Below are 13,652 nucleotides of genomic sequence, written 5' to 3' on the forward strand. Positions count from 1 at the left end.
ACCCTCAGCTCAGACATTAATGGCTTGGATGGCTGAATTCACACGCTCAGTGAATAAATCACTGTCGAGGATGGGAGAGCGGATTTCACTGCGCTCTCCATTTGAAGGGGTGCTGACTCAATCTCTTCCCAATTGTTAACCTTGGCCCGATGCAATGAACACAAGAGGCCTGTCAGCGCTCAACCGATTCACACCCGAATGGCCCGTCAGTCAGACTCACGGCGGACGGCCCAAAATGGCGACTGCCGCAGAGTCAGTTTTTTGGGATGATTTATCTCCGCCACTGCGTGTTTAGGCAACATGATAATTTCACCTGTCCCTCATTGGCCGAGACAGATTAGGTTAACAAGATTAAAGTTCATTGGGCTCGGGCAAAAAGGAGAGCCAATGAGATTAGAATTGAGTGCCGGGGGAAAGTGATCCACCCTTCTCTTGAAAGGAGAGAGGGTTTGGGCCTGTAATAGCACCGCTGTGGTCGCAATGGAGTCCCACTTCTTGGTGCTCAAACTGAAAAGGCTAGACTGGACTGCCCTTAATTACTATGAATTTATTGATTAGTTTAAGAGGGTAGAGTCGTAAAAAAAAAACTTCAGCAACATATGGTCTGAAGTATTTACGACGTCAATGGAAATGTTTTGTTCTGTACTGTTTTACTTACTCTCACAGCATTTGGCAGCTGTTTTCATTGAAAAACATTTAGAAAAAGCTCCCTGTACACTCTGTAAACTCTTATCTAAATGTAAACTTTGCTGTATAAGCTGTAACTAGAAAGCTGTCGCTGCATAATAAGATTAGTTTAGTTATCTTAACCAACTAATCTAGGGTAAAAGGTTTGCCTACCAATGCTTAAAGCTCACTTAATAAACAAGTTGTATCTATCGGTTCAATCTGTACAAGATTAAGTGTAAAAACCAAAAGGTTTTGATTTTACGGAGGGTATCAGTAGGTCAGTTTTTTTACTTTGCTAGCTTGTCTACTGCTGTTTAAAATCAACAGCAGTAGTGACGGAAAAAACAGTAAAAACGTCCTGCAGGTGAATTAGGATGCTAAACAACAATTTTTAAGTTCTGAAAGAGAAACAGTCACACGAGATAATTCCTTTTAGTTTCATTGGTCCACTTTAAAAGGACAGTTCACCCACATCACAAAAAAAAAACGAAAACGTATCTAATCACTATCCACTCCAGTTATATAGTTCCAGTTATGTTTGTTGAGGTTCGGAGATTAAATTAAATTCCCAATGCCAAAATAAATTCTGATGTCTGACAGGAAATAAGAGCACACAGTGCCAAGTTATGTCCTAGAAGAGAAATTCTACACAGCAGAGAGAAAAACACTCAAAAGAAGACTTTTACTGGATGGAGCAACGTTTAAAGTAACCAATCATTGACCTTTGCAACGATGCAAATAACTGAAAAACATTCATCCTTGGAGCAGAGTCTCTCAACAGCATGAGGCCTGATATCTCTAGATCAGGACAATTATTGAAAAATAAAAAATAGAACTACTGCCTCAAGGTTGTTTGTGTCTAGTCAGTTGCAGTTCACATCCATGTATGTCCAGAATGTTCATCCATCATCATCTCATCCTATTAGACATTTGTGTGAAACTGTAATAATTAGCACATAAATTCTTGAGCTATGGTTTAATTTGGTGTTTTGCAAGTGCAAGATCGTGTAAAATTTGAAGAATGTCCCACAAGGGGTTCCTGAGATGGGACGGACAGACGGACAACCCACAAACATAGCGCCTCCTGTCTGAGACAAACGTGCCTGGGACAGTTACAGATGTCATATGTCTCAAAAACTGGACAAATAAAACACTATCTGCTGCACTAGATACCACAAAAGGTGAGTAAGAAACATGTATTTTTAACTGACCATTTAAATGAGACATATTTGGGTAGCACTTTATAATAACTACACATTTTTTAGCATTAGTAAAGCATGAATAAACACTGAATTCATCATTTATAAAGCATTATTCCAACATGAATACTCATTAGTAACTCATTCATAAACACAGTTATAAATGTTTCATTCTTGATGAATAAGCTTGGGTTTCATACTTTATAAATGATGAATTCCCCATTTGTAAATGAAGTATTCAGGACTTATAGATGATTATTACGATTATTTGTAAAGTGTTAGCAGTGGTGTATAGTAACGAAGTAGAAATACTCCGTTACTATACACACCATCATTTATAAAGTATGAAACCCAAGCTTATTAATCAAGAATGAAACATGTATAACTGTGATGAATGATGAGTTCAGTGTTTAGTCATGCTTTACTAATGCTAAAAAGTGTGTAGTTATTATAAAGTGCTACCCATATTTGTCCTTTGGTTATAAAAAAAGATCAAATAACATGTTTCCTGGCAACGTGACAGCAGATCAAAGTTGGTGATAAACTTTCCAACCCACCTCGCTGTTGGACAGCTGGTACCAGGGCTGTTTGCCGTAGGTGAAGATCTCCCAGAGGACCACGCCGAAGCTCCAGATGTCACTCTCTGTGGTGAACTTCCTGTACATGATGCTCTCCGGGGGCATCCAGCGGATCGGCAGCATCGTACGTCCGCCCACCTGAGGAGGAAGACGAGGCAACGTATGTAATGTTTCACCGTTATTGCATAATGGAAGTCTCAAGGTGAACATTTAACCACTTTGCTTTGTTGATTGAATTAAAACAAAAATACCATATTTTAAATTAGCCCATTTCAAAAAATTCTTACTATGGAAGCCCATTTGCGGCACTGTGATGAGAACGAAAGTGTCTTTCAGTCATTAAAATGAGAAAATATCTCAAAATAATGAATAAGCACCCTTAAAATAAGAACATGGTATGTTTAAAATAATAATTTCATGTCTCAAAATAATGCAAAACTCAATATTTTAACATATTTTTGGAAATATAATAGTAGTATCTCATAAAAGTCAAGATATTGAGAAAATGTTTCATTATTTTGAGATACCTTTGAGATACTTTGACTTAGTATCTCAGACTATGCATTCTTTTGAGGTAAGTCATTATTTTGAGACGCTACATATATATTCTTATTGAGCCTTGAACTATCTATATATCAGGCAGACAATCTGGACAATAAGTGTTTCAACTTCCTAAATGAAAAATGGGCCCACATTCACCAAAAGCAAAATGATTCACTAACATTCAGGCCGGGAGGAACGTTTTTCTTTTTTTCACTTTGGCTGAACCAATGCTTAAACAACATGAACAAAACAAAAATCTGTTTCAGCCACTCACCCGATAGTAATCTGTGCTGTAGATGTCTCGGGACATACCAAAGTCTCCAATTTTGACCACCATGCCCTCCCCCACCAGACAGTTGCGGGTTGCCAGGTCGCGGTGGACGAAGTGCAGCGATGCCAGGTACACCATGCCCGAGGCGATCTGGGCGGCGATGTGCAGCATCTGAGGCAGAGTGAGCTGACCCAGCGGCAGCATCTTCGTCTCCTCCAGGATACGAGCGTCGGGCCCGTGAGCTCTACAGGCAGCAGAGCAGGAACATGTCAGTGCCTTTGGATCATAACATTACATTATCAAAGCAGCTTGATTCCAGATCCACATGTGTGTATTAGTATTTAGATCCTTTACTAAAGTAAAAGTACTAATACAACATTGCTGAAATACTAGATTAAGAGTCCTGCATCCACAATCCTACTGAACAGTGTAAAAGTACACAAGCATGATGCCAAAATGTCCTTAAAGTCTCAAAGTACAAAACACATTCTGCAGAAAAAAGGCCCCACTGAGTCATTTCTTAATATGACATTATTAGATTATTTCTGATACATTAAATATACGCGGCATTTTACTTTGTAGCTGGTCAATGTGGAGCTTGTTTGAACTATTTTAAATACAGTCATGTAGTTTAGTCCAGTGGTTTCAGACTTCGTTGGGGCACATCATTTTTTATTCTTTTGCAATCTTTGCTTTTTGTAAAATAATGGCTATTTTGACCTCTGAGAATTATGTCAATAGTCTCAGAATTGTATTGGGTAGACGTCTCTTCAGTGGAACTGCTACAAGAGGTTTCTTTATTATAAGCGGTCTGCAGTAAACAAAGCACTTATTTGATAACAATATAATAATATTTTTAGGGTGTTCTTTTGTTATGTTTTTAATGTGGAATCTTAATCTTAAATGTAACAGTTAATAATGTTAATATTTAGTATAAGTATAAAGTAGCTTGTAATTTAAATACTCAAGTAAAGTACTTCAACGTACCTCCAAATTGTACTTTAGTAAAGCATTTGAGCAAATGTACTTCATTTCCAAGTGTATCAGTTACACCATGACTATTTTATTTTCGCCACTGAACTGCCACAAGGATTGTCTTGTCACACACTAATTGCATTAGATTCTTAAAAGTGAATCACTCAGAGAGCAAATACAACATCACCAATATCTTTTCTTTTTCTTTTTTCTATAGTTCAATTGGTTAATTTTTCACTGAAAAAAAGAACTATACATCTAAGTAGTATAGTCTTTTATTTATGTAAAACCTAGACTTAATTACGTCAATAGAAAAGCTGTAGAAAAAAAGATTCTTAAATCTAGAAGATTCTTGAAACTAATGGAGCGAGCCCTTTCTAATGAGGACTCATCTTGTATATCAAGTGCTATTTGTAATTTCTGAAGCTTCATTGCTTTTTTAGAAAGTACTTTTGAGGTAAGATATGTTGGTCGTGGTCAGATTTTTATGCCAGTTTCAAGAAATGTTATCAATTTTTGATTGGGAGATGCCACAATATTTCCCTTAATGGTTTTCCTTCCCTCACTGGAGCTGAACTCCCGTCCGCTGTGCAGTGTAGAGGGGACGTTAGGATCACACATATTTCCATTTGTAAAGAACAGGACATGCTGGCCTCTGCTATTCTTCTCTGCCTCTATTGGCTGTTCACATTAATCAAATGCTGAGATTGGGCTCCCAGTATGTTGGTAACTATGGCATCAACCTTGGGTGACCTGAAGGACAATGACCTCCGCATGCAATCTGCAGATTGAAACATTTCTGACATACATGAGCTCTTGAGAGCATCACAGACGTGGTCGGTTTGACCACGCCATAATAAAGCCGTTTAACAGGGACGGTTAATAGAAAACATAAGGCTTGTAATACGCCTACAATTGATTTGCAATAATGCAATTCGACGATGTGGAGCACATTGACTCTCGTGGATCATAAACACCCACTCTCACGTCCAACTCCAGCCTAAATGAGCAAATCACAGATGATGTGTCTCCATCCATCCTAATATCTCTCCTCTCCACTTTGTCCCCTCCTTACAAAGGAAGTTGTCTATACAATCACTATTAGTTTAAACGGCAGGTGGCAGGGTGGGAAAGCAGCTGCATTGTGGGGGCCCTCGGTCATTTCACCCATTCTGTCTGCTGGAAATGCGATTTCCATCCATTGGTGAACATATATCTCAGGCAAAGTCTGTGTGCACACGTGTGTGTTTGTGTTTCATTCCCAATCTGTCTCCTGTGGAGGACACCTGGCAGACAGCGTCAACTGCGTCTGCTCTAATAGATTTGTCAGATGGTTTCCCAGGTGCCAAGAGAGCTCTAATAGGTCAACACTGTCTCAGCCCTCAGAGACTCCTTCAGCTCCCTCCAGAGGTTTATAAACTTGTGGCGGTTAGATTCAAATGACACATTTAAAAAACAGTGTTACAAAACAATTTGAGTGTTGCCATGATGCTCTTCTTGAGACATCACGTCTCGTCTATTTCAGCCCAAGTGCTGAATCTGATTATTTTCTGCGTCCATCAATATTGAAATGAAATCCTGCAATTTACTATTTGCTATTATCAAGGGAGGACATCTTGTAAATAGTATATTTTCCACAGCGCCTTGACATACTGTGAATCACATTTGCATCAAACAAGAGACGTGCCCGGGATGCAACAAGATTTTTGCCCATTCTTTGATACGATTCACTGCAGCCTCCAATTTCTGTGACAGACAGGTGATATAAACTGTCAGTGGAGAAAGAAGGAGGAGGAATTATGTAGGGGAAATACATCATAACTGATATTAAGAAGTGTTTGAGTCCCTTTCACAAAAGACAGTGCAATCAAGAGAAAGATTTAAACTCCTGACTTTCGGTCCACAGATCATCTAAAGCTCTTGTAAATAGGACTTTAGAGACCCTGAGAGACGGAGGAACAGCAGTAGCATCAAACTATTAGTCTATTTAGGAGTAACCACTTCCACAGCCGCCCTCAATCATGCATATGTACTTAAACACACAGGAGCCACAGATACGCTGAGAGACCACTGAACCCACACAGTCCACCGGGGTCCGCTGAGTGGGTTTAACCTTTAAGCACACGTCAGGTTTGACTGATAGTCAAGTACTGCAGATCACAGTGTCTTTACATATACAGAGTCAAATACACTGTTGTTGAAGGAAAGGAGGAAGATGTGAAGTGGCAATGAGTCAACTGGTCTTTTTAGGAAAAGCACAGGTGTAACTCAGGGCTGCCACTGACGGCTATCTTTATTATCCTTTAAGTTCAATTCTCTTTTTATATTTATTTGTTTCTTTTATATTGTGTCTTAATGCCTTCATGTCTTCAGTAATTCACTTTGAATCAGCTCCTTGTTGAAAGGTGTTATACAAACTAGCTTGCCTTGTCCTATATGCTTATTACTTTCTTGATAACTGATGAATTGGTTGGTCTGTGAAATTATATAAAATTGGCAAGAAATGGTCATATCCTGAAACCCAAGTAAAGATATTTTAAATGTTGGTTTTCTCAGACCAATAGTTTAAAACCTAAAGATATAACTGCCAATTTATAAAAAGTTAAGAATGATTTTTTTTATTGATCGATTAATTGTTTCCAATGTAGCGGCAGGCTCAGCATGCAATGCAGTCTGTAGTTTGGCTAACCAGATGCAAGCCAGCCTGATCTATTTTGCAAGGGAAACGTCTCAAGACTATTGTGATTGGTTCAAAGAAATTCAACTGAACTGAACTTCAACTCGTCACCACGAGCACGTCTGCCTACCTGAGGAATCGGTTGAGGTCTCCGTGCCTCATGTATTCGAACACCATGGCCAGCGGCTCTCCGTCCGTACAGACGCCGTAGAACCGCACAATGTGCTGGTGTTGGAGCACCGTCAGCAGCTCCGCCTCCCTCTGGAAGTCCTGCCGGGTCGACTCGTTGGCGTCCTTTAGAGTCTGTGAGCACACAAGGGGGTGCATTTACATGAAGATGCTGGTTAGGCAAAGCAAGGCAAGTTTATTTGTATAGCACATTTCAACAACAAGGCGATTCAAAGTGCTTCAAATAAAAGCATTAAAAGCATCAAAACATAATGCAGAAGAAAACAAGATTGCAGTGCAATTTAAGAAATAAAATTCAGCAGTGAGATGCAGGATTTGATTAATATCCTTGAATCTGGTTCAATTAAAGGCAGCAGCAAACAGAACAGTCTTCAATCTGGATTTAAAGGAGCTGAGGGTCTCAGCAGACCTGCAGCTTTCAGGGACCTTGTTCCAGATATGTGGAGCAGAAAAGCTGAACGCTGCTTCTCCATGTTTAGTTCTGACTCTTGGAACAGAAAGTAGACGCGTCCCAGACGACCTGAGGGGTCGGGATGGTTCATAAGGTAGCAGCAGATCACAAACGTATTTAGGCCCAAAACCATTCAGTGCTTTATAAACCAGCAGCAGGATCCAGGCCCAGAATTCCTTGCTACGCCCCTGCTTATGACTGATGATGCATTGCAATAAAAGCACAGATTAATGGGAAGATGAATTTAAGCAGAGCCAAATTCCCCGTCTTGTTTTAATTCGCTGTGGTTTGCATTAACCTGTTGTAACATGAGTGTGTATTAAACCACCTGACTGTCCTCCACAAAGACATCTCACTCTGAAACCGCAGGATGTTATTTCAGTGCACGGAGGATTTAAGAGTAAGTGCAGTGTATTTACTTTAACTCTTGTTGGTGTAGTATCAAGTATCACACTTTTTTAGTATTCATTTTGCCTTTATTAGATAGTGGAGAGCTGAAAGGAAAAGAGAAGAGAGATGGGGGCACTCTCCAAAACTTGACTTGTTTTAAGTACTACTTGTGTTGCAGTTCATATAGATAACAAAAAGTAACGGGTTGCTGCTTAAATCATTTTTTTCTATGCTTTTCTCTTTTGTTTAATGTTTAAGAGGGAATAAAACCACTTTAAAGCGAGGGTAGGTAATGAATGTTCAATCTAACTATAAAGCACAACATTGCTGTCTGTGTGTTCTTTGTATATCTCGAGAAGCGCTCGTCCAATCTACTTCTCAGCTTCGGGGCTCTGCAGTCACTGCAGGGGTCCTTTACACTTTACAGGCTTATTGACTGCAGTTCAATTTTCCTGCTGGATATCCTAACATTACAAGCGAAACACATCGTGGACCAGGAGCTGAGCAATCAGCCTTCTCCAAAGAGGCCTGCGCTCTGACCTTCCACAAGCTGCTAGCTTGACAGCTGTGAGAACTAAGAACACCATGTTCATTGTTTACGTTCATCATGGTCAATTTTTCGGCTTTGGAAGGAGCCCTGAAGAGACGGATGGTCTGTTCTGCCAACTTTTTGAACTGGTGCTGCCGGATACTTTTATTTGGAGAAAAAAAATTTGCGGACCCCCGCTTTAAGTAGAGAAAGTGCCGTTGGGATAATGAAAAAAAATGATGGGCATTCACTCACCTTGATGGCCACCAGCATCTTGTTGCTGTCGGGGCTGAGGTTGGCACAATCTGCAAGGTAGACTTTGCCAAACGCTCCTTCACCCAGCTCCCACTTCAACACAATGTCCTGCCGTTTAATATGCTGGACGCCTGAACAAAAGAATGACAGAATCAGAATCAGAAACGGTTTTCTGCTATAATATACGTTGCACATACAAGGAATGTGGCTTGGTGATTAGTGCGAGACAATAAACATAGTGCAATAGTAAAAGACAAGAGTACTGTATGTTCGAACAAGTATGTTATTAAAGTGTCAAGTGTATATTTAAAGAATAGTTTTTCAAGGGTGTGTAACTGTAAGTAATTGTCGTGGTGATGTAAGTGTTTGAGTCAGTAAGTGAACAACACGGAAATGTCATTGTATTTCAGGAATAAGCATGTGCATGGATTCAGTAACAAACCATCAGAGTGGAAACAACAACACTCACACATGTCTTTATCCTTGATGATGCCACAGAAGTATTGTGGATTCTCTACGAAGCTGGACAAACCAGAGTCTTCATCTGAGGAAGGCGGGCTGGTTCCAAAATTCATGAAACGAAGCGATACAGCCAGGTCGTCCTCAGTTCCCAGAACAGATGACCCTACCGACACGTGGGAAGAGATGCAAACGAGCAAAACTGAGCGATGCGAAAGACCCAATCAGCCTCCAACCACTTGTGATTGCAACGGCCATCAGTTCAGAACTTATTTTTTCCATCGAGTCTCCGCCACCGGCTTGGCTGCACGCTTGTTGGTGCCGTGGTGACAGATGATGACAAGCTCTAATAATCACCATCATCAACCATGCAGCAATCAGGACACATTGAACTGGAAAAGGGGGAAAGGGAGCCTGAATGGTTAGCAACCCCTGACAGTGTGTATTAAAAGCCAAACAAGTGGGGCCCAAATTGTAAAACCCCACTCAGCAAGGCAAACCACAGAAACCCTAGAGTCCAACACGGTAGAAAATGGAACAACAAAGAGAGAGCACAGAAGCGATGGAGGAAAGGAAAGAGGGAGCAGGGCCCACTTAGGCAATCAGGCCCACTTAGGCACTTTTAGAGTGAGAAGGGTAGATGTGTGTGTGTATGTGTGCGTGTGTGTGTGTGTGTATGTGTGTGTGTGTGTGTGTGTGTGTGTGTGTGTGTGTGTGTGTGTTGGGGGGGTCCGAGTGGAGCTATATCACGTCTAGCTGTTCCTCCATCCATCCATCCATCTTCTTTAATGGCCCTCACCACGTGGCAGTGGCCAAGGGAGGTTTCTGCCGCCATTCTCATGCAGTAATTAAGGCACTTTAGCGAAGCCAACACAGCGGCTGCCCGTGTGCAAAGTTACAGCTCTTATATTAGTCGGTGTCTGCTGCACATTACCTTCTGAGAGCCTGACAGAAACATATGCGATTTGAAACAATAATTTGGGACAACGTTTCGACAATATGGCTCATTCCAGTTCGCATATACGTCTTCGGATTGTGGTTCTGGGCTGAGACGATGACACCTACTCGGTAGGGGCGTCCAGAATACCATTGCCTCTGAGAACAACAAGGCAAAGGCTCTGGCTTGGCTCGTCGGCAAAACTCGTGAAGGACTCAGCCGCACATTTGTCCGTTCTCGGCTGTGCAGTATGTGTTTTACAGTATGCAGTATGTGTTTTGAATTTTTAAGGATTCTGTTATTCTACAATTTTCTTTTTTGTATTGCTATATGTTATCAAATAAAAAAAATCCAAAAGCTATGTTTTATGCATGTTTGTAATCCCAAAGGGTTCACATCCGAATCCACAAAATTGAAAACCAAATACGAAGAGTCAAATATTTGCGTCCAGACCTACAACTTGATTCCCTTCATCCTGGTAACAGCAGTAAAGAAATAAAATGAAGAAATAAAGAAGTCTTGATGCCACAAAAGGGCCTTTCTATGGTTCCCGATGCAGTTTGACTTGCTAAGGATTTGGTTCTTCATAAAAAGAGAGTGCTCGGTTTAGCAACACACTCTACTGTCTGTGTGTTAACGATGGAGAACTGGGGGGTTGATTAGCTTAGTTTAGCATAAAGACTTGAAGCAGGGGGAAACAGCTAGCCTGGCTACATCCAAAGTTTTAAAAAAAAGTTAAAAAATAGTTATGAGTAACTCTCACTTACAAATCGGATGTAACGTGTTCATTAGTGCGCATCGGGGGTGCTGGTAGGCGGATGTTTTAACACAAACATTGCACAAACATTTATTTCAAACAATTGCTTTCTTGAATGAGATGAGAAGAGCTATCAATCTTCTCATCGAACCTAAATGCCAAACGATTCCTTTCATCGAATAGCGGCTAGATTGTGCGTTCAGCGAATTAAATACTGTGTTTCAACTTACGGTGAATACCAAACTTGGAATGCTGGCCACACTTGTTGATGACCAGAACCATGATGAGAAGGAACGTGCAGGCAAGCACAGCAAGACCCACAGCCACAGACACCTGTTCAAACAAAGACAGATGTACAGTCACACTCACTGACATCACTGATAGTCGGGACATATTTGTATCTGAACTGCGGACGCACGGACATACCACGAACACTCGACTCTCCGGGTTCTCTGTGACGTCCATGTTGGATTTATTTGTCGGAACTGAGGGGGCAGGAAGGAGATTTGTTTAGGGAGACTTCTCATCAAGTCGATGCAGTGTTGAGGAGACATGCTGGGATTTTGAGGAGAGTATAAATCAAATCCAAGACTTACTTGGAGCCACATCAGGGACTGGCATGAGGGAAAAACACAAACACATTTATGAACCGAGGAAGCAAACGATGATATTAAAGCGTGCGCTGAAATATTTTTGTGACAGGACACACACACACACACACACACACACACACACACACACACACACACACACACACACACACACACACACACACACACACACACACACACACACACACACACACACACACACAGTTTCAATATTAAACATTTAGCTGATGAATAAAAATAGGTTTTTTTCCAATTATTATTTTTAGTTTAGGCTATTTCACATTGAGGTATGTAAATACCTATTGCACTAAAGCACTAGCCCATTCACATATCTATGCAATATATATTTAAGACAGAACATGACATTTAGTGGAGAATATAAATCATTTTGTATTTGTATACTTTACAAACTTTTTTGTACTTTTTTTTAGCCTTTATTTTACCAGGTCGGTCCCGTTGAGATACAATGATCTCTTTTCCAAGGGAAGCCTGGCCAAGATAGCAGCATAGACAAAGTTTCAACATACACAAGACACACATAAATCACATAAAACAGATAAAAGACATTAAAAGATAAAGCAACAGGACTAAACTCCGGATTTATACCAAAACAAGAACAAGTGCGGTATGAAGCCGCTCCAATTTCCTTCACACGAGTCTTACAAGTTTCAAGGTTGATAAGTTCCTTCAACTTTAAAGTGTTTTGCAATGCGTTCCAAGCAGCAGGTACAGCAAACTTAAAACAGTGCTTACCAAATTCAGAATTAACTTTGGGTATAATTAATACATAAAACTCATTGGAACGTAAGCAGTAATTGCTCTGGGATTTAGAGATGTAGTTGCATAAATAGTGGGGGAGCAGACCCAAGATAGATTTATAAATAAAAATATGCCAGTGTATAAGGCGGCGTGCTGCCAGAGATGGCCACTCAACTTGAGCATATAAGATGCAGTGGTGAGTGAAGGCTTTACAATCAGTGACAAACCTTAAGGCACCATGATATACAGTGTCTAGAGAACGCAAACAGTTTGCTGGGGCATTCATATATAAGGGAACTTTTTTCTGCTAAAAAAAGAAAAACAAGATTTGTGACGGAAAAAGAATGCCAGTTTCACTCTTAATTTTTTTACCAGATACCGAGATACTTGTAACAATTCACAAGTTCAATTTCATAACCTTGCAATGACAAAATGCTGGGTGGAGATACAGGCACTTTTCTGCCATTGGAAAATATCAACAGTTTGGTTTTGGTGGCATTCAAGACAAGTCTTAGTTCAATGAGCTGATTTTCCACAAGGTTAAAAGCAATTTGTAAGTTGCCAAGGGCCTCGGCAAGAGTGGTGCCACAACAGTATATAACTGTGTCATCAGCATAAAAATGAAATTTGGCATTTGGGACGTTACTGCCCAATGTATTTACAAAAATAACAAACAGAATCGGGCCCAGAACTGAGCCCTGTGGCACACCAGTAGAGACATTTAGCAGTGTGGATGAGGTGCCTTCAAAACGAACACATTGTTTTCTATTAGACAGATAATTATTAAATCAGCCAACGGCCTGCTCGGATAAACCTATATCAAGCAGGCGTTGCTTCAAAATGGAATGATCCACTGTGTCAAAGGCCTTTGAAAGGTCAACAAAGAGAGCTGTGCAAACTTTCTTTTGATCCAGCCAGTCTATTATATCATTGGTGAGTTTGAGTGAGGCTGTAGTTGTGCTGTGTTGTTTTCTAAAGCCGGATTGATATGGGGAGAGAATGTTGTAAGTATGAAGAAAATCGTATTAACTTATAAACACATTGTTCGTAATAAGTGTGTATTAGTGTTAAGCTGCTCAACAGCTGATTCAGAGTTAATGACTCATGAAGAAAGTATTTTTATTCCCAGATCTCTAAGGGCTGATCATTACATAATGTTTCATTAACTTATAACTATATTCCTAAATGCAGACATGTTCAGGGACATTTGATACATTTTTCATTCATTGCTTTGTGACAACTCAGTGTTTTAAGGGACCTTGTTGAAAGATGTTGCAGATTAATCAGTGTTACAACACTGGAGTAGGCCGTGTTGAATAAGATATTAAGATAGATTCCTCTTGCAGCCGCCCTAATGGCCTCCCCCTGCTCGTTATGGGATGCTGCTCGGAAAAATAAAAACC

The 13,652-nt window shown here is 40.4% G+C and overlaps 1 protein-coding gene across 1 annotated transcript in view; it reads right to left on the bottom strand.

Annotated features, from left to right (window-relative positions):
• ntrk1 (neurotrophic tyrosine kinase, receptor, type 1) overlaps window positions 1-13,652 on the bottom strand; it is a gene marked incomplete at its 5' end in the record, with an annotated part of 30,334 nt that overhangs the window by 1,100 nt on the left and 15,582 nt on the right. The window contains 7 exons of the mRNA XM_079227461.1: window positions 2,426-2,584; window positions 3,264-3,504; window positions 7,043-7,215; window positions 8,727-8,857; window positions 9,196-9,351; window positions 11,110-11,212; window positions 11,306-11,364. Coding sequence (XP_079083587.1) covers window positions 2,426-2,584; window positions 3,264-3,504; window positions 7,043-7,215; window positions 8,727-8,857; window positions 9,196-9,351; window positions 11,110-11,212; window positions 11,306-11,364 — 1,022 coding nt within the window. The remainder of the gene's footprint in view (window positions 1-2,425; window positions 2,585-3,263; window positions 3,505-7,042; window positions 7,216-8,726; window positions 8,858-9,195; window positions 9,352-11,109; window positions 11,213-11,305; window positions 11,365-13,652) is intronic.

Source organism: Taurulus bubalis (genome assembly GCF_910589615.1).
Source record: "Taurulus bubalis genome assembly, chromosome: 12".
In the NCBI taxonomy this organism is placed as follows: Eukaryota; Metazoa; Chordata; class Actinopteri; order Perciformes; family Cottidae; genus Taurulus; species Taurulus bubalis.